General features: G+C 43.3%; 2 protein-coding genes across 14 annotated transcripts; one reads left to right on the top strand and one right to left on the bottom strand.

Moving 5' to 3' along the window:
• Nucleotides 1-500: 500 nt before the first annotated feature.
• LRRC34 (leucine rich repeat containing 34) lies at nt 501-20,163 on the bottom strand. 10 transcript variants are annotated; one of them, XM_013174694.3, is made up of 11 exons: nt 11,957-12,503; nt 10,143-10,265; nt 9,139-9,263; nt 8,870-8,934; nt 8,023-8,106; nt 6,422-6,550; nt 4,670-4,765; nt 2,946-3,100; nt 2,692-2,847; nt 1,158-1,284; nt 501-903 (listed from the first exon to the last, which is right to left on the bottom strand). In XM_013174694.3, the coding sequence occupies exons 1-11, from the start codon at nt 12,100-12,102 to the stop codon at nt 700-702; spliced, it is 1,410 nt and encodes a 469-aa protein (XP_013030148.3). In that variant the 5' UTR covers nt 12,103-12,503; the 3' UTR covers nt 501-699. The 10 variants fall into 10 exon arrangements, with proteins under 10 accessions (XP_013030148.3, XP_013030149.3, XP_066858516.1 ...); XM_013174695.3 differs by lacking the exon at nt 11,957-12,503 and adding an exon at nt 11,529-11,549; XM_067002415.1 differs by lacking the exon at nt 11,957-12,503 and adding an exon at nt 11,113-11,514.
• LRRIQ4 (leucine rich repeats and IQ motif containing 4) lies at nt 12,058-17,464 on the top strand. 4 transcript variants are annotated; one of them, XM_013174679.3, is made up of 6 exons: nt 12,058-12,165; nt 12,312-13,441; nt 14,288-14,461; nt 14,789-14,927; nt 15,613-15,809; nt 16,812-17,464. In XM_013174679.3, exons 2-6 carry the CDS (start codon nt 12,320-12,322, stop codon nt 16,950-16,952), a joined length of 1,773 nt encoding a protein of 590 aa, XP_013030133.3. In that variant the 5' UTR covers nt 12,058-12,165; nt 12,312-12,319; the 3' UTR covers nt 16,953-17,464. The 4 variants fall into 4 exon arrangements, with proteins under 4 accessions (XP_013030133.3, XP_013030132.3, XP_013030137.3 ...); XM_013174678.3 differs by having other exon boundaries at nt 16,806-17,463; XM_013174683.3 differs by having other exon boundaries at nt 15,591-15,809; nt 16,812-16,950.
• Nucleotides 20,164-20,213: the final 50 nt, after the last annotated feature.

Here is a 20,213-nt window from a genome sequence, read left to right as displayed (position 1 = left end):
ACAGCTTAAATTCATTTAACTTGGATTTAAAATAAAGTACTCTTGGATAAAAACACAAGCACGCCATTTTTAAGTAAAAGGAGAGCGTAACAGAGCAGTGGCAACAAATGCATTTACTCAAACAGGAATCTTGTTCTACCACATATCTGATTTGCTCTCAAGCAAAGCTGCTGCCCAGCGGCAGTCCTAGGTGGAAGCTTTTATCAGTTCAGTCTGCCTGGCTGGCATCCAGCCTGCAGAGACAAAACAACACTACCTGCAGGCTCTCCCTACTACAGGGAAGCCTGACTGCAGGAACTGCAGCCCAGGAAGGGCAATGGAACTACATCTAATTACAGTAAGGCAAAGGAATCATGGAATCACAGAACCATTAAGGTTGGAGAAGACCTCCAACCATCCCACTACCACCAATATCACCCACGAAGCCATGTCCCTAAAGGAGATGCACACGCAACAGAAATGACTAGCAGAATTAACGCATTTTCATATTAATAGGCTTTTAATAGATTGGGTATTATTTAGTAACAAATTTCATGGCTACTGGTTCAATATCTCATCTCTAATATCATTTCCAAGTGTTTTTAGACTCCTAGACTAGAGACTCTAAAGAAACAACCTGCAGTAAGTATGATGTCATCCATTTCACTAGAAGCCAGGTGGAAAAACCTCAAGCATTTATGGCTTCAGGCTACTTCTACCTTACAAATATTCCAAAACAGCCCCAACTGCCAGGCTGGCATTAGCAGCTTTGTTCGTTACCTCCCCACAACTGGGTGTCCAGTAGTAATGCTTCTTAAGGCCGTGGGAGAGCTCTGCAAGGTAAACGTACCCATCCACTTCATAGGGTTCCACGTCTGTACAAGCAGGTTTCAAACGGCCAGTCTGAATTAATTCTGAAAATGCCTGCAATTAATAAAACCACAAATCTGACAAATAATATTGTACTTTGACAAGGAAGGATCTAGAAGGTATAACACAATAGTCAAGTACTTGGTTGTTTCAGTATGCTGATATCAGGTGACTTGCTACAGTAGCATCATAATATGTTTGATTTAATTAAAAAAAAAACATCTTGTTCACTAAGTGCTTCTTCCCAGTGGCTGGGAAAAACAGTTAAGAAAAAAAACTCTCAGAAGAGTTCAGAAGCAAACACTTACCATACAGGTGGCATCATCAAATTTGTTCCCCCAGATATAAATATAGGAAAGTTCCATGTTTGTTTTCATTGCTTGTGAAAGAGCGACGAGGCCTTTGCCACTTATATTGTTGCTTACTACTGATAACCTAATAAACAGAGAAAAGAGTTATGCAGATGTGCCACACCACTCAATTCCCATATCATAGTTAAAAATATTTTTTTTACTAAGTTATATTACTATAGATTTTATATAGTTATATGTATAATGAAACTCTATACTTGTTATTAATAATGCAGTGAGATACTTGCATTAAGTCCAGTCCTATTATAAAACCTTCTTCAGGCTGCTAGAGGCAGCTTGGGCCATGGAATTGTGCTATTTCTTAAGGCACTTCCGTGACTCACACAGCCAGGTTGTTCACTATTTAGTTCTCCAGTGTCAGTGACTTATTGTGTGGTGGCCACGTCTCATCTTTAGTGTGCTTTGAAGCCCAGGCCTTGGCACGGAGCCAGGCTAAGCTTTGATCTTCGCGGACCGGCAGTTATTTTTATGTTAGTGAACCTGGAAGGCTTTCAGAGGCACCTAGCAGCCACCACCTCCTCAGTCTGCTACTTAAAACTAATGGCTTCAGGTAACACCTTTGATCAGCTTTTACATCCTGCCGGCACGGTTTAATGCGGGCTACAAAATACACCCCGATGGAGAGATTACAGCCCTTTTGGGTTCACCCGGAAGCTAACTTCAACAGAGGATTTTCTTATCTGTTGAAGATCAGAATCAACAAATATAGAGCCTTATCCCTGCATGGAATCTGATTATCTTAAAATTCTGGAGCCCTACAGATCCTGCTTTGTTTACGCTTGCGCACCACAGGGACCTATGCTTTAAGAACAAAGCAGATCCCATAGCCTCCCTCATCCCCCTTAGAGTGACTAGAAGCTGCGAATCGCATGCAAGATGCCGAGACCCTCTACAAAACCCATCTAAGCTTCAACCCAAAACCCAAAGATAGAAGAACAAGCATCTATCAGGCTACACGCAGCAATGGACCCAAGATGAACAGAACAAGTACAGGCAGGGAAGGCGAACATGAAGCATCAGCACTATGGCCTGCACGGCATTTCTTGGCCTAGCATTTTACTCCTATCGGTCATGTGAAGCTACAGGCGGCTTCATTCGGTTGTCTAAACACAAGCCTCTCGTGCCACGTAAGACGCATCAGTATGCCCTGCCTAGCCTCCAGCTGCAGGTCTCCAAAAGAACTTGTGTGGCTTCCCTGCAGCACCCTGCGGATCTCTCACAGGCCTCAGGACACCTGAAATGGCAGAGACACCTATGCTTAGGCAAATGAACCCCACGCAATCTGTTGCTCACATTTTTTTCCTTCTCAGCTGGACCAAAAAGTTTTGGAACTTCCTGACTTTTATGCTACCAATCAAAACAGAAAAATACATGATTTTCGTGTCAATTCAGCCACTGCAAAGTCTGGGCTCCTTTTACCCTGAGTGGTTATAAGCTTGCAGCCCCAGGGGGAAGTTACGTAAATACTAACACCTGAAAAGTCCTGTTGTACAAAGCCAAAGCTTCGCTCAAGTAGACGGCTCCGTCATCTTCTATTCGGTTTGAGTTAAGATCTAGTATTTCCAGGGTTTGGTTCCGTTTTAGTAGTTCTCCCAAAAATTTCACATCATCACGAGTTATCCTATTACTGAAAGACATTATGCATATATATTTTTTTTTTTAAAAAAATGCTAAGAAAATGAGTGTCTAATGTTAGTCAAGGCTATGTCATGTAGTAACTCTTACCAGCTAAGATCAAGGTATCTCAGACTGCAGTTTTCATACAATGCCTCACACAGTCGCTCTACACCAAAGCTTTTAATTTCGTGCTTGCATAAATGTAGTTCCACAAGAGAAGAGTTATTTTTCAACATCGAAGCTACATGGACTGTGGTCTCTTCCTAGAAGTATACACTAAGTTTTATTAAACTATTTTAGAATAAGATATGGTCTTGCTTCAGTAAGAGATGCACAACAGCAAAACTTTTTCATCAGTAGCGTGCTATTTTGTAATTACAACTTCATATTAAAAATAGCAAGGAAACAATGTATTATTAGAACTCATAAAAGGTGAAAAATAACAAAAGTATTTGCAGACTTACAGTGCTATATACATCCCTACAAATATCAGGAGCATCAGTGCTTGAATCATTATATCTAATCAATTTCCCTCCCAGACATTGCTTTTAAAAAAAACTATGTTTGAGTCAGCCCTCACTAACATTACAAACATTTTGTCATGACACTCTTATTTCATGAAAAGAGACAGAATTGCTGTGGGGAAAAATATGCCCTGTCACTGTAAGGCACAGTAAATTCATTTTGATATTGTCACATTTGGTTACAAAAAAAACCGAGTGAATTCTTTGAGTCAAAAATAAGGGAGCAATCCAGAGGCCTCAGAAGATGATCAGGTTGAAGGTGGGAACTCAAAGAGAAACTCTCACAGATGCAGACTAGGCCTTTACTTTCAATACCAGTAGTTTAAATTTACTTGTAAAACTATACTTAGGCAGATCAAACCCATCTTGTAGAAAAGAAACAACTATAATCTGTTTAAACTCTTAAAATTACTTTTGGGATATGGGAAGATCTGGCTTTCGTGACAGTTTAATTACGTTATCTTGCCATCAGGAAAATGGGGGTATGCATCACAGGCAGCTGAAAAGTGCTGCCAGCCTGGCAGAACCAGCTCTGTGGCCAAGGCTTCAGCAGGACCAGCAGCCGTTCACAGCAGTTGCATGCCTGCAGGTGAAAGCCCACACCTCTGTGCACAAGTACCCATCCAGTGGCCCGTGGTGCTGCCCCCAGCAGACACTGCCTTACTGATTCTCTTTCCAGCGCCTGATTGTTTTGGCAGGTCTGTGTCTTTGTTTTGGATCGCAAATGCAGCATAGGTTTCACATTGAGGTTCATTCACTTGTTAAATTCAAGCTTCAAGTTCACATAGTGAAACAACAAAACCACACAGCGCAGTGAATGTGGCATATTGTTAAAGTATGCCTTTCTTCGTTAGGCTGCAGCCTCTGGCAATTGCCCATGTACCACACTGCTCAGATAAAAAGCAGCCTTTTGTTCTTCCCCTCCGTTTCTGCTAAACAGCTTTTATCCCTCGGTTTGCTGACTGATGCATAAAATTCTCTATGCTCTGGCAGCGGAAGGAATACCGCGTTCAGTAATACAGAGTCATCTCCATTAGCCCATTGTTTAACATACGCGTACATACCAAGAAAGACACTTAAGATTAAAAAAAATTAGCCTCCTAGTTAAACAAGGGTGGCTTGTGAGGGCACAAAACTTGTGGCAGAAAAAAATAATAAAAAAATCTACATGCCTTTTTTTTTTTTAAAATTATTACGTCACTTTGTAAGAAAACCCAGAGTCCTGTAGTCTAGTTCCATAAATACATCAGCGTGGACTTTACTTATGCTTCTCTCTGACTGAGCTGGCACTGCAGTCTACCAACGTACCTCTTGGCTGTATAGTAAAGGACGATTTAGGTTTATTGCTTTGACTGATTTGTTCTGAGTCAGGGCTGTTGCTATCGCTATCAGACACTGCGTGCCCTGCAAATGGAAATAAACAAACCCTTTAGATAAACCTGTCCAATGTATAGATCGAGCTACTACATTACCACGACTTCTTAGAATTGATCGTCAGAAGGTCAAAAACACTGAATGGGCTCTGCTTGGAAATGCTATAATTTCTGCCTCCCTGTACCTTGGAGAAATGTAAGTGCTGTAGGCAAGCGCTTACAGGCCAACTCCCTGCAGAATAACAGAATGGAATTAGACTAAGAACTACGAATGACCAGGAAATTTGGCAAGTCAGAAAATAAAAAGCAAGAATAATGCATCTCAGAGAGATCTTTGTCTATTTAATTAATCCTGTACTTCATTTTTCCCAATTTATGAAGCAAAATATAGCTTGTGTGTGTTCCCCAAGGTCTTCAGTAAAAGTCTTAGCTAACATTTATCCACTAGATAAATGCGTACTAAAAGTGAATTAACGTGGTACAGAGTAGTCAGAGTCTAGAATACAGGCCGATGTGGATTTCTGTATTTCCTTGGTTTGGTCACTACCTTGCATTTATGTTCCTTTCCAATTAGGCTGGTCTACACCTGAAGCTATTTCATTTTAAAACAACTCTGTCAGCTTCCTACCAAGCATAAACATATTAAGTGTTCAAATAAATCTTACTCCAGCAACACTTTCCTTGTTTATGTATCCATAACCTCCGCAGTTTCTGGAAGGTATTCCCCCTTCTAGTGTGGGAGCAAATTCTGCAATTCCAGTGAACAAATATAATAAAGTTTTGCATCCGACCTCCAGGTGACGGCCACAACTGTTATGTTACAGTGCAGCTTACTCTGTATGCCCAACGTACACTTCTCCTGAGAAACAAGCAGCTTTAACAGAAGGCTGAGAGCAGCCCACCTCAATTTCACTTCTAGCTTGGTCGGAGCATTCTCCTGCCAGGCGAGACACAGGACCAAGTTCTCCTAGGCAGGGAGAAGAACCACAGCCACCTTGCAACCCCGCTGAGGCTGCCTCACAAGGACACACCACCTGGAGGACGTTCACAGCTCCAGTTGTTACCTGCTGCCGTAACCCCAAAGGTGTTTAAAGCCATCCATGGTTTTTACTGGCTGAAGTGGGAAACACTCTGTTTAGTGCCTTGAGCCATTCCTACCTTCCTGACCTTCCCAGGGCAGTTCGGGGGAGTCTCAACGTCTACCTTGGAGGCAGCAAATTATCTGAGATCAAATTAGGGGCCTTCCTACTCAATTCAGCACTGCCACACTTAAGTCCTTTATGAGTCGAGCTCTGACAGGAGCAACAGAGCTATGGGGAGGGTGACTTTCAGGCTTTATAGCACTGCATGCTTTAGAAGAACCCCCTTCTTCAGTGTGGATCACACAGGGTTTAGCATAACAAAAAATGAACAAGAGAAACAATGCTGGAATATGTGAAAGCCAAGCACCTGAATTCCCAGGGACAGTGACTCGAATATATCATTGGTTATGACTTCAGAGTTTTATGCAACACACCTTTCCAAGCACGCATTGCATTATTATACATTGCGTTACCTCCAGCCATCAGAAGATGCAAACTCAATGGCAACAGAGGGCACTTCCTCTAAGCAAGCACTGCAGGATCTTTGTAACACTGACACGTACAGTGACTTGTGTAACTGCTGACAATTTTACTGGTTTACTTACCAGATCACAGTCTCCAAGATCTAACTTCTCTAAGGTGGAATTAATTTGTAGCATCGAAGCAAAGTACATTCCACCTTGGTTTCCTATTTTGTTTCCAGTCATTCTCAAATATACAAGGGTTTCATTCCTCTAGACAAAAAAAAAAATCCCTTTCAAACGACAAGAACAACAACTAAACAACTGTCCTTTTTCCTGTGAATCCTGCTAGTTGCCACACAGACCAAACATCCCTCTAGAATTGCACCCAAGTGATAACACTGACTAAGCAGCTGGTGCAAGCTCCCCACAGCAGAAGCACATAAAGAGTCTGGAAGCAAAACTTAATTATTTGAAAACTTGTTTCTCCCAAGCAAGTTTACAAGTTGCACACTCATGAAAATAATCCAGGCAGGTATTTCTGCATACATTGGCAACTGAAATGCAAGCTATACCAAAACTCACTTAAACAAGAATACAAAGCGCCTTTAAGAAAGCAGAAGTTTGCTTGTATTTCTCAGAGGCTTTGAAATCAAAGCCCAGCAAAGACAATCAATTTCAGTAGGACTTTTTTACACAGCCAAATCAATGCATCAGTCTTTGCAGGACTGCCAGTAGAAAGTTCTGATCAGAGGTTGAGGGAAGTCAGCGGCTCTCCCCAACTCTCCATAGAATTTCAATGGATGCAAAATACCTTTTAAACGGATGAAGTCCTAAGTGCAATGCAGAGCAGTTTTCTATTTTTAATTCCTCGGTACCACCGTACTCTTTACCAGAGATTATAATTGATTAGGTAAGAGATTACAAAAACAAGTAGTTCTGTGAGCAGAAGATATAACGAAGCCTGGTTTTGTATGGCTTTTATGTCTTCCACTTGTCCCTGGTCCCCTTTTCCTCCCCCCTCACCCACAGGGAGCCCAGGTCAGGTCCTGCCACCTGCCTGCAGGATGAGCTCAGCAAATGCTGCTTCAGGGCTGCACAAATAGCTTTGGGGGATGCTGCCAAGCCCGATGTTTTACAGCTCTACCGTACAACCTTAGTGTTTTGGAGGCCTCCCAGATTTAGTTGAAATTAGTTCAAAGACTATGAAGGAGGAAGAAAGAGCGCACGAGAGCCTTGTTTCATAAACACAACAAGTATTACATGCAAGCCTCATTTCCTTAGGAAACCACGTTAAAAACAACTAACATGTTTTTGTGCTGTTGCTGTGAGGCAAAGCTTTGAAAATACGTCTCAGACATCTTGACTTGAGACTAGCATTGACATCAAGGTACAGGCAAATGTAATACAAAATTAAAAAAAAAAAACAACTCAAAGGAAAATATTGATAGCATTATACCACTTACAGCATAGCATTTTTCTCACAGAAAAATCCAGAGCGATAGTTGTGATAATTAAGTATTAATGGCAGCACAGCGCAACTTTCTCTTGCGTGAAATCTGATTTCTGAAGGCTGCCTTGGGAAAACAAGCAATCCCTGTGTTACAGCAGAACGCTGAATGGGCTGAAGACAGAGGGCCCTTTCAGCCAACTTTGATGTTGGCAGGACAACTAGTACGGTTCATCAAAAGCAAAAAAATATCAAACTGGATGCCAACGTCTAAATCTCCCAGACTAATACTCACATGGAGGGCTTTCGCTATCAGCTCTGCTCCGCTTGTACCAATATCATTAAACATCAGGTTAAGGTACCACAGAGTTGAGTTTTCCTTAGGAGCAAATACAGCAGAAAGCAATGAGACTTCTTTTCTAGAGCATGCCTGAACTTTTCAAAAGAGATGTGTCATACACATACCTACAACCTCCATCCTGCACTGCTTTACAGACAGAACCTGATCTGGAGAAGTGGTTTGAGAATGCCAAAGTACATCAGAGGAGAGAGACAGAAAAACATGCAGTGTGTAAATCCTCATGGGGCTTACAATAGCCACCTAGGAACCCATATGACCCAACAAGGCAGGTGGCTAAGCTCAGATGTAGACCTCCAGGTACTTTGTGAACTTGAAGGCACTCCCCTGAGCTCTAGAAATACAGGCACAGAGTGGAAACTCACCACTTCCAGTCTGTATTTCAAGTGCTAACAATGACAGAAAGGAAACATTAAAGCTTCCTATGTTTAGAACCACAGAAAGGCTAATAGAAAGGATAAAGTATCTGAAACAAAGGCCCTGGCACACTTGACACTACCATTACATCCTTAGTTTAATTGAATGTAAGCCTAAAAGCCCTCTGGTTTATTCCACCATTCCTTCTTCACGACACCCTAGATAAATATCAAACTCTTTTGCTCTCAGAAATTAAAAATGTCCCCCAGAGAATGCAATCTGAAATTCTAGTGGGATGGATTTGGATACGAAAGCCAAAATTAGTGGAATTCTGCCAAACCAATGCATTCTTGTCTCAAATACACCACAGAAATATTAACATAGCCAAATAAATCATATTGCTGAAACATAAACATCATTTTGGCACCTGGAGGAATGTTGCCATGTGCTTTGCTCCAACATCAGTCAATACATTATACCTAAGATCCAAACCTGAAAAAGATGAAGAATGAGACAAATGTATACCTACAATTAATTGATCTATGAACAAAAAGAAACAAAGATGAACTAAGGCTGAAGGCAAGACTGCCTATGTTTTATGTTTTTTATTTTTTTATATGATGTTTAGCTCCCCATTGATGTTGAACCACCACAATATTAGCACATCAAACACAGAAAGGAAAAAAAAAAACTCACCTGTGACAAATATAGAACTGCGTAAGACAAAGGCAAGAACTTGAAGATCTTCATCTGTAACTCTCTGCACAGGCACTAAATGATTATTTCCAGCTATTTTTAATGTGATCCCTTTTGTCCATTTCCTGTAACACAAAAATTTAAGCACATCAGGAGAGGGAAAATGATACAGAAAAATGAATTCTCTCTCCAGATAAGAAGCGTATCTATGTGCAACCTCACTAGTACTCTTGCATGCAGTTAGCTGCTGTAGCTGTGGTAATGCCATAACAGACAATATGATTCACCCTGTACCTAAGCTCTATCCATTTTGATACTCTCAAGACACTGCATAGCTGCAAGACCACACATACACAGAGAGCAGGAAACAGCAAGATGAGGGGAGGGCAGATGAAAATAGAGAAACTGTCCTGGAGGTTACCTTATCATCACCTTGCTACCTTTCTTTTATCTACTCTATCCCACCCCCAAAATAAAAAGCTAACACAAACCACTACCTTACACTGTCTTCTCTTGGGTTCTCTCTCCAAATGACAATTAATCCTGCTCCCAAGAGCATCCATGAGAAGAAGCCCTATCTTGCCACATAAAGAGAGACAGTTTGGGTGGTTTATACCTTGTCAGAGACAGTTCAGGAAAGCATTACCAGCTGGAAGCTAACCGGATGCAGCTGAGGCTTTTTAAACAGGAGCAAGACAAAAGGAAGGGAGTTAGAATAACTATAGACACTGGGTTTGGCTTCTCTAAGGGATGTAAAGTCACTATTCTGTACCTTTTCACCTTTGATTTAACTGTTGTAAAGCTGTCCAGAAGGGATATACAGCTACAAACTTCTGAAATATGATTTCAAGATGAGTCAAACCAAAACTTCTACAGTAAATGTTAAGTGTGATCTGTGTTTAAGCCTGAAACTGCATACACTTTCTCACTGTTCAATTCCTTGTCCCACTTCTTGTTTAAGGAGTTCAGAAGAATCTGAAAAATGCTGTTTGTTATTTCCTTACATGTTATCACTTTTATCAGCTTCTTGAAGCACACGAGCAATGAAAGGGTTTTCAGGTTGGCTCAGGTTTTGACAAGCCTGCAAATACTGCTGGTGAAGGTCTGGAGGAACTGACATGACAGTGCTTGAAAATAAAACAAACTGTTATTGCATCGTTACAGCAGCCTAGCAACATCTCCATGGACGCAAGTTCTGTTGTGCTGGGAGATATAAAACAATAAAAGTGGGCTTGGGCTGAAAAGGGTTACAATTATTCGAATGTAACACAAGAATAACAGATAGATACAGACATACAGAGGGAGGGGAAAAAAAAAAAAAGAAGGAAAAAAACGTGGGCTTGTGTATATATTCCTGATCTGCCACCACAGAGGATCTGAGCCTTTAGACATAATATTCATATAGATAGATCCCTTCTCCTTGTAAAAGGGACTGTTTCCTGCAGTTTGTGATTAAATCTAATCCACCGTGTTGCAGTTACTTGAGAAAATCAGGCCAAACAGAGGCACGAAGGTGGGAAGCTTTGGGAGGAGTCTCAGCCTCACTGAGAGCAGCAAAGCTGCAAGGCCCGCAGCAAACTGCCCTCCTGCCCCCAGTGTCTTGGGATCTGGATACAAAAGCAGCAGCTTTGAAAGGGGCCTGGGGTGCACGTGGCAGCTACAGGAGGCACCTTTTGACTCGGGTGTCCCGCCTGAACAGCGGGCTCACACCGAGCACCACAGCACCCTGCTCTTCACAAATGCTAGGTTCCAGCATCCACACAAAAAGATACAAGCCCCTGAATTACTGGTGATAGTACAATGCAGGCATCTATGGCCATTACAAGTCCCCCTAAAGCCCATAAGAGGGTGCGAGGCTGCCAGACAGCTGGTGACACCCAGCAAGCACATCCCCACGGCCGCTGCTTCCCCGGCAGCCGGCCCTGCCCGGCCCCGCCATTGCTCCCGGCTCCTCAGCACCCTCCCCGTGCACACCCGCTCCATGAGCTGGGCCCGTTACCACAGAGCCGATATCCAAGGGAGCGTCCTGGCCCGCTTTTCGGGGGGCAGCCTCAGCCTGCCCGTGGGTGAGAGGCGCAGGAGGAGGCCACAGCCGCCGGTGTCCCCTCAGGGCTCTGGCAGCAGTCCCACCCCGGCGGGGAGAGGCCTGAAGGCCAGGCAGGGGCAGCGTCACCGTCACACACTGCCCATCACACCGGGCTTGCTTAGCCCCAGAATGTGTTAGTCAGCGGCATGCCTGTGTCCTCCGAGGAGCCTTGGCACAAGTTAGCGTAGCTATGGGGATAAGCAGTTACTTGGGAGGTGCCCTAGCCTGTCCTTTCCACTGAGGAGATCCTTCCACTGACCCCAGTAAAACCCAGGGCTGAGCTGGGATCACGCTTTCTCCTCACCCGACAAGATGCAGGACTCACTCCAGAACGCTGAACTCAGAGCTAATAAAAAAGAAAATGCCCTCATACAGTGCCTTAATGAGACTGCAGAGCTTTGCATTGGTCTCCCCCACCCCGTTGTTTCAGTTCTTCCTCCTTGTTCTGGTGACCTGGGGAAAGCACCTGGGGAATGTGAAGGGCCTCAGGTAGGAGGTGACTGATGGTTGCCTCCTGATTTCAACCTCTCCTTCCTCCCTCAGTTTATCTTAAATGTCAGCCAAAAGGTGCCCTCCACCCACTCCTGTAGACACAGTCAGCCAGGTGGTCGCTCCTTTCCACCTCTTACTCTTTCACAGTCCAAATACTGCAATTTAAAGGTTATCAGATATCAGGCTTACTGGTGTCTCTCCAGCTCAGAAACTACCGAGTGTTATAAAAGAAGGTAGCACCTTTTTATAGGAAGGCTCTTGTCAGCTTTACAGTCAGCATAGCTGAAGACAGAACTCAGCACTTTTAAATTAAGAACCGAGGAAGATGCTTCCTCCAGCCCCACTGACTTCACAAAGGCCACCCTCTGACCCCCCTGTTGGGGCATGTCGCGATGCTGGGTTCCAAGTCACCGTGCTGCTGTACACACATCCCCTTGATGTCAAGGAATGTAAGCAGATTGTTTTGGAGTGGTACAGCCATGATTAGAACCTGTCCCTAAATGCTAAATTCTTCCAGTCTTTATTTAGTGCAAGAAGGTGTTTGAGTACTGCTGATTTTTATTTTTTTTTTCTCTCTTATGAAATTAAAAATAAGGAGCACAGATGGTTGAGTCTCAGGAGAGCGTGGACGCCAGCACAAGGGACATTCATTACCCTAAAGATGAACCTGTCTGCTCTGAGGATGACCTTGTTCAGACTGCACAAGAAATAACAGAGAATGAATCTCCAGAGAATGAAGCTCTGGAGAATGAAACTCTTTTTCCCACATACATCACAGACAGGATATTTTTTATTGATTTGGCCAATAAGCAACTGCAAACCATTTCACCAGAGGTCTTCAGGCTAGAGTGTCTGGAGGAGCTGCACGTAGAAAAGAACCTAATTGTGAGCATCCCCCGAGCCATAAATCGCCTGAGGAACATGAAGGTTCTCTACTTGGATCAGAATCACATACAGGACATATGTGAAGAACTGGGGGAGCTGAAACGTCTTCTGAGCTTAGATTTAAGTAACAATCCCCTCTCTTACAGTTCACTACTGGTTATCAGCAACCTGCAGTCCCTTCGTCGGCTCAGGCTCTACAAAACAAACTTGCAGGAAATCCCAGTGCAGATCTGCAAGTACCTCCATCATGTTGAACTGCTTGGCCTTTCTGATAACAATCTACACTGTCTGCCTAAAGAAATAGCAAAGCTGACAAAACTCAAGGAAATTTACCTCAGAAAAAATAGATTTGAAATTTTCCCCGTTGAGGTTTGTCAAATTCCTAATTTAGAAATAATAGATCTGGAAGAAAATCTAATCAGTCTCATCCCACAAGAGGTAGGTTTGTTGACAAACTTAGTTAAGCTATTTTTAGCTTTTAATAAGTTATCCTCCATTCCTCCTACACTGCAATACTGCCAGAAGCTGGCTGTGCTGGATCTGTCTTACAATCTCCTGCGCAAGCTTCCCCCAGGTTTGCAGAACCTTACAGAAATGATAGATCTCAAATTGTCTGGTAACAGCCTGGAGAAGTTCCCATACCAGATGCGCTGCTGGACATCACTTTCCCGTGTTTATCTGAGGAACACCGGACTGCACGCAGTACCCATCTCCTTCACCAGATTAACCAGTGTCAGGGTACTAGATCTGAGTGAAAATTGCTTTGATGAAATTCCTAAAGGAATATGCACTATGAAAAGCCTGGAAATATTGGCTCTGGATGACAATCAAATACAGGAGGTATTTGTTTCTTTGTTTCTGTTTTTATTTTATTGAGACCCCCCCCCCCGTTTTGCAAAGTCTAAGTTCTTCGTTTCAGCTGAGTCCCACCTTTCTCTACTAAAGTGAGATGTGTTCCACCTGGCACACACCTGAGCATAGGTAACTCATTATTACTAACATCTGAGTATTCAGACAGGGAAAGAGAAGCAAGAATGTAGAAGCACTGACCTTTGTATGGAATAGTAAAGATGAAATAGTGACTGGAGGGAAGGGACTGCTTCAGGTTTTTTGCGTCTTTTTTCCATGTATATGGGAAAATGAAGAGATGCCCTTGTGTACAACCAAAGCATCACAAACTGAACCACAGCAGAGAGCAACTTTAAGATGGATGTGATATTGTTAATGTCTTTAACGTCGTTAACGTTTGCTGTTCGTTTGATAATGAACAGATATGCACTCTAAGTTGTGCTGTTATAAGCATGACATACTCAGTTTTAGGTCTGAGAATACACCTCCCTTTTTTAAGTAAATACAACTCCTTTTTTTCCAAGGAGATTTCCATCAGTGCCAATTTTTTTCTTAAGTGTTTTTAGTAGTAGTAATTCATGCAAAAGAACCACTTTCAGAGTTGATCCATTTAAATGACTCTCCCCTGCACTGAGCATACAAAGGAAGTGAAGAAGTAGACAAATGTTTTTGCTAAGAGTAAAATCAACCCCATAAGAAATCTCTACAGCAGAGGAAACAATCAACAGTAGTGCAGCCCTTCAGCTTTTTCCTAGAGATTTTCCCCTAAAAATAAAATCTCTAAGATTACCATTTAAATGACATACTGTATCTTTTTTTTTTTTGACAACTGTCTAGATACCAGTGGAAATGCAAGAACTGACGAATTTAAAATGCCTTGGCCTGTCTGAAAACCAGTTCAGTATCTTTCCAATGGAAATCTTTCTCCTGGAATCGTTAGAGAGGTTATACCTGGGACAAAATAAAGGAATTAAATTCACAAGTCTGCCAAGAGACATCATCAAATTGCAGGTAGGAGCAACAGAAGGGGGAAGATCTTTTGCTGCTGTGGCCTGGCGCTTTTGTGGACTTCAGCTGCTCCCAAATGCAGGACTGAAGGTTCTCCTAATCTCTTTATGTACATGGTACAGCATCAGGCCAGGGCTGTTAAAATAGGAAGAATATCAATACTCAGTGTTTAAAACTCATGCGCGCTCTCTCTATCTGGTAGTTATCCCAACGGTGTCTCAGCTTTTAAACCTTACTTCTGCACTTACTGATACTCTCTGCATATTAATTATAAAGCAAGCTAAGGAAAAATCCTTCAGTTCTGAAAAGTTATATGCACATATTTTCCAGAATCTGAAAGAACTGCATATGGAGAATAACTGTCTGGAATACCTGCCCCCAGAGGTCGGCTCATTGACCCACTTGAAAATACTTGACTGTCACAACAATCTCCTTAAGGAGCTCCCAGAGTCTGTATGCCAGATACAAGGTGAAAAATAATCTTTGTGTTTGTGGCCCTAAGGACACAAATACCAGTAAGCATTCTGGGGTTAGGAGGGAGAGAAGGAATGCAGTGCATTGTGCAGAGCTCATCCAGTAATTGTAAGGGCCAAACCGGACAGAGGCTAAGAGGTGGGAGGGTGAGGGAAGTGCTGTGCCCAAGCCAAGTAGACAGGAGGTCCTTCCTGGTGACCCACCCCAACCCCAGGAGCCCAGGGACGGGGTGTCTCCAAGCTCCAAGCGGACCCCTGATGGGAGAAGACCTGATGGGTCAGCACCAGTGACCCCAGGGCGGTGGTGAGGAACCTGCTTTCTGGGGTTGCTCCCCAGTCTTCCCATCTTCCCCAGTTCCCCAGTGCGTCTCCACGTGTGGCTGAGTTCACTAGTGCTGCCAGTGCACCAGTTAGCAGGGCTTCCGAAAGCTGGATTTGGCCACCAGCCTGCCAGGTGAAAGTCTTCACCTAGCCAAGTTAGTGCATTGCTAGGAGAGCCCCAGTCCCAGCCTTCCACTCTTGGAGAGGCACTTTGAGTTTTCAATACACAAACTCTTACCATACACAGACTGAATTGTTTGGGCCTCATCCATATGCTGTTTACTGGGAGAATGCAGGAATTCCTGCATTCCACATCATTCCTGTTCTTTGTGTTGCAGCTCTCTGCTTTTGTGTATTCAGGTTTGCAGAAACTGCTCCTCCAGAACAATCAGCTGTCCCAGCTGCCCGAGGATTTGGCCAGCCTGCAGCAGCTGGAGGTGGTCCTTGTGGACGGGAACCCTATGACAGACCCTCCGATCGAAGTGTGCTGTCAGGGGACATCTGCTATCTTGGAGTACTTACAGGAACAAAAGCGTAAAAAAGCCATGGTCGTGAAGGTACCTGCGTTAAGAAAGCAACCGCAAATGTACACACACAGCGGTGGTTTTAGTAATCAGATACTTTGTAGAACAACCTACAGAGCACTCTGCACGACATCAAAAACACCTTAAAACATTGTTTGCATCAGCTACTGTGGAGCCATACTTCTAAAACTGATCATGTTAAGGTAAAACACAGGGAACCACCAGGAAATAGAGCACTGGGCAGCTTTCAGAAATGTAGCAGAAGGTTGTCACTGCCCCGCCAGGTCACAGTCAGCAGTATGGCCCTTGCAACTTGCAATGGAGCTTGGGCAGCGACAGGGGAATGGTTACTGCCCCTAAAAACAAGTCAGGTCCTCTAAGTCAAGACACTGTTTAGAGACAAATCTAACTGCCACTCTTGTTGACTGTGTTTTGACTGTAGAGAGTTGAAGTTACAGTGTGCAGACATATTGAACAAAACACACTTTTTTTTGTGGGGGGGGGGGGTTGTTTGTTCATTTGTTTGTTTTTTTTCCCCAGAAGGAAGATCAGTTTATATAACCCGATGGGCCATGGAATGAATTAACTCAGAAAAAAGTATGAGGCAAGAAGGAAGGGCAAACACTCAGCCTTTGATTCTTCTGAAACTAAAATTCTTCCTCTCCTTCTGGAGTGTCTGCTATTTCTTCATGAACTAATGTGTTTCTCCCAAACTTCTCTTCTGAACTAAGCGATGGCATTTGAAAATGTGTAGACATAGTCATTTACTGCTCAGAGGGTCTGGAGGACTGCAGTGTTAGTGTCCTCCCTGGTAAGGAATTCCTCTTGAAAGAGTAACACAATAAAAGAAGTCAGGTGGCTGTCAGTCAAGCTGCAAACAATGTGGTTGAATGCAGAATAAGAGCTGCTTTGGAGACCACGGTGTGTCTGACTTTTTGCATCAAGAATAACCACCAGTAATACTGCTCCACACAACGGTTTGCTTTTACCCTTTTCCGCAATGTAACCAGACTGTTCTCTCTTTTTGAGATCCAGAATCTGTGGCATGGGTTGATGACCAAGAAGGGGATTGGACCTCTGTTGACATTGAAGAGTCTAGCAAACAAAAAAATGGAAAAGAAAGGAAAAGAAAAGGGAAAAGAGAAACCTGGAAAAAAAGCAAACACCAAAAAATGACCTTTGTGCAGTAACTGGAACAGAACTCTTCTCATTTACAAGAAGAGCAAACGTGAGCAGAGATAAGTGAGTAGGAGACAAGCGGTAGTATTAAAGCATTTCAATCAGTGAGTGTTACAATGAAAACTATTTTTTTTGAAGCTTGTTTTAGTTCTTTTGTCATCATTTGCTCCAGCTGAATCTGGAGATATCAAATCTGCTGAAATATTCTGAGATTTCTCATTCTGAATACATTATCTCAAAGCATAGGGGCAGATGATTAACTGGAAATTAATCTAATCTGCAGGAATTTGGTGCAATGAAGTGTTCGTTCTGAATTCCAAAGGATTTTACATCCAATACTGAGAAATCTGTTTTCCAGTCAGTGAGGTACATCCGTACCTAGAAGGAAACAATACTTGTAGCCCTGCATGCTAGCAGCTGTTTAATGACTTTTGCATTCATAAATTATCAAAACCTTGTTTGGAAATACGGAGCAGGATTCCAGGCAGCCAGAACATAAACACTTGCACCACAGTCTGCAGTACCTTTCTACCTTGCAAGAGGATAAAGAGCTGTTTTAAAAGCATTTCTACGCTTTTGCAATAATGTTCCCTAACATTTTGACACTCTGCAGTTATAGTACCTTGAATGACTGCAAGCTGTCAAATCCTTAGCTTTATAGCTCGTCTCTGAGATAGCTTGGTGACAGTTTGCAAAACGCCTGTGTACAACGGGTTTATGTGAAAACAGTGAGCTTGCAGAATGCAGTATTCTGCAATGATTCTAGCATGCCGAATTTATATGCAAACATACCTCTCCACAGCACTTCCTAGGACTACCAGTGACCTGTTAGACATCCACTGTTCTTGCCTAGTTTTTATTCTTTGCTCAGTCACTCTTCACACCCCTACAGAGTTCCATCTGCAACATCCATTCAGCGCAGAGCTGAGCTAGGACCAGCCACGGCGCAGATCCAAACTGCAGCAGCGGGTGGGAGCAGAACCCCTACTTAGTTTCATTGGCAGGTCAGAACTTCAGTCCTTCTCTCCCTCCCTGTGCCTGCGTTGCCTCAGAGAAAGAGAAGTTGGTGGGACCCTGAAGGAGGTGGTGAAGGCAGGGTCACTGAGACTCAGCTCTTGCTAGAGCTCTGCTCCAGGTCACGCTCTTCTGAGTGCCATGGCTACATCCGCATCCAGGGCGTGGATCTCATTGCCGTTTGGCTCTTGAACCTGTTGATACTGAAATCTCAGTAATACGCTTGCTGGCAGGAGAGAACTGGGGACTTTTAAGTGCAGAAAAGTGTGATTGCTCAGTTTTGGTTTTCCATCTTACTAGGTAACCAATACTGTTTTGACTGTCTGGAGGTGTCTTACGAAATTTTTTCACCTTAAGTGAAGGTGAAGAGGCACAGAGAAAAGCGTGATTCAGAGACTGCTGAGGAGGAAAACACTGGAAGAGAGATTTCCAGGAAGACTGGCAGATAGACAGGGTAATAGAAGTGATTTAATAAAAGCTTTTTAGTGGTAGAATAGGCATGACAGAATCATGAAAGAGTGAAGGACTGAGAAGGGGATCCAAAAAAGCAAGTGGAGAGGTTACCAACAGTGAGTCTGTACTGTGCCCTGGAGCTGAGAATGAGGAACCCAAGTATAACACAGCAAGCAAGCCCAGCAGTGAGGCCCACCTCAGTCTGAATTAGATGGAGAGGTTCAAGTGACAGAGGAGTGATTCACAGAGATTCCCAAAGAACAGACAGAGGATCATTTTCCCAGTTGGACCAAAGGCAGATTTGAGAGGGAAAGTCACAGGAAGACAAGTGATTAGGAGTTTGGGTATGCTGGTGTTAAACAGAGGTGATAGTATTTCCACATGAAAATAATTCTCCTGGCTTGAGTGACTGAAAGACTCCCTCATTAGCTCTGTATGAAATAGGGGCTCTTTGCTTCACTGTGAGGTTGAACATATCTGCAGCTGATCCTATTTTGCAGCAATTCTCTACTACCTCTGACCACTGCACTCCAGTTCCTCTCACAGCCCTCAGAGCTGGGGGAGCCAAGTGCTCGTCTCAGTGGAACTGAAACTGGAACCAGAAGTCCAGGGAGACCCTCGTGTGAAATCAAGGATTAAACAACGAAGGGCTATCAGCGCAACATGGTTAGCTGCTGCTTATAGCCCTGACCAGTCAGAAGTTGGTGTTGGAAGGGTCACCCAGGCTGAAAGCTGAATATTGACCTACATCTGCATGAGAGGAATTGCTGAGGGGTCCTTAAAAGTTAGGAAAGTGCCAGTGAACGGTCCTGTTATGCCTCTCCTCCAGGAGGCTGCTGCAGCATGTAGACATACTCAGGGCTAATTGAGCAGTACTTTATCCCTCAGGCTGCCTCAGGATTTCTCTAAGACTCCTCACTCAGTGGGCAGATCCAATATCTTTACTTCCTAAAATACCTTACCAATGAATAATCCCACTGCAGACTTGGAGCTCATGTGTGAGTTAACAGGCTCCATGACACAAGTCAGTACGCCAGAATTTGGTTCTGTGTAAGCAAATCCAATAAACACCAAATAAGAAATTATCAAACGTAAAAAGAGGAGCCACTTGTATGGACCCCAGTTGGGTGCAAAGGAGGATGCTCTGCTCCTAGCTAGAAGCTGCCCTGGGCTTTTAATAGCCTTTGCTTCCCTGGCTTTGTTTCCTCCATGTTTAGGGTAAGAGAAAGAATACGTTTTATGTCACAATGTGTTTTAAAGGCTAATGGATTAATCCTGAATGCAGAGAGCATGAAGGCACTCCAAGAACTCCTACTGGCTTTGATAAATGTGGGATCAGAATCCTCAGTCTCGAGGTCTGATTTTGTGCTGCATTTCATAAAAGGTTCAGTGCAGGGAGCTCAACCCAGTTAAAGACGGAACACCTCAGGATGTGAAGGAGCATCTGAAGTATCCTGAAATTTTTTCATAGCCTAATCCAGAATGCTTATGAATTACTCTGTATTCCAAATCCTTACAAAAATAGCAGAACATATCTGATCTAACCTTCTGCAGCATTTTCTTTGCCCAAGGCTTGCAAAGACACCAATCAACCATTTCTTACCTTGATTTCATGCTGATTTTGTATGCAGAACTCATCTACACTATCAGATGGCATTGAGGGCCAGAGCAGAGGCAGAACAGCTCCTTCTGTATTCTTCTTAATGGACTGATATATAATCCTGGGTTGTTGGGATGCTTTCCAAATCTCACAAGTACGTAGCTTTAAAGCTATCATAAAGGGGCAGAAGT

The sequence above is a fragment of the Anser cygnoides genome, chromosome 9, assembly GCF_040182565.1.
Source record: "Anser cygnoides isolate HZ-2024a breed goose chromosome 9, Taihu_goose_T2T_genome, whole genome shotgun sequence".
NCBI classification, from domain to species: domain Eukaryota; kingdom Metazoa; phylum Chordata; class Aves; order Anseriformes; family Anatidae; genus Anser; species Anser cygnoides.
The sequence above is the reverse complement of the archived record's forward strand: the minus strand, read 5'-3'. Positions and strand labels throughout refer to the sequence as shown.

Excerpts from the sequence above, each read along its gene's own strand:
- LRRIQ4 (XM_013174678.3), top strand. The coding sequence starts at position 12,320 with ATGGTTGAGTCTCAGGAGAGCGTGGACGCCAGCACAAGGGACATTCAT. Across the intron at positions 13,442-14,287 it reads ATGACAATCAAATACAGGAG|ATACCAGTGGAAATGCAAGA; the intron begins GTATTTGTTTCT and ends ACAACTGTCTAG. Across the intron at positions 14,462-14,788 it reads GAGACATCATCAAATTGCAG|AATCTGAAAGAACTGCATAT; the intron begins GTAGGAGCAACA and ends CATATTTTCCAG.
- LRRC34 (XM_013174694.3), bottom strand. The coding sequence starts at position 12,102 with ATGCCCCAACAGGGGGGTCAGAGGGTGGCCTTTGTGAAGTCAGTGGGG. Across the intron at positions 8,935-9,138 it reads CAGTTCTATATTTGTCACAG|GTTTGGATCTTAGGTATAAT; the intron begins GTGAGTTTTTTT and ends CATCTTTTTCAG. Across the intron at positions 1,285-2,691 it reads TACAACAGGACTTTTCAGGT|GTTATCAGTAGTAAGCAACA; the intron begins GTTAGTATTTAC and ends TCTGTTTATTAG.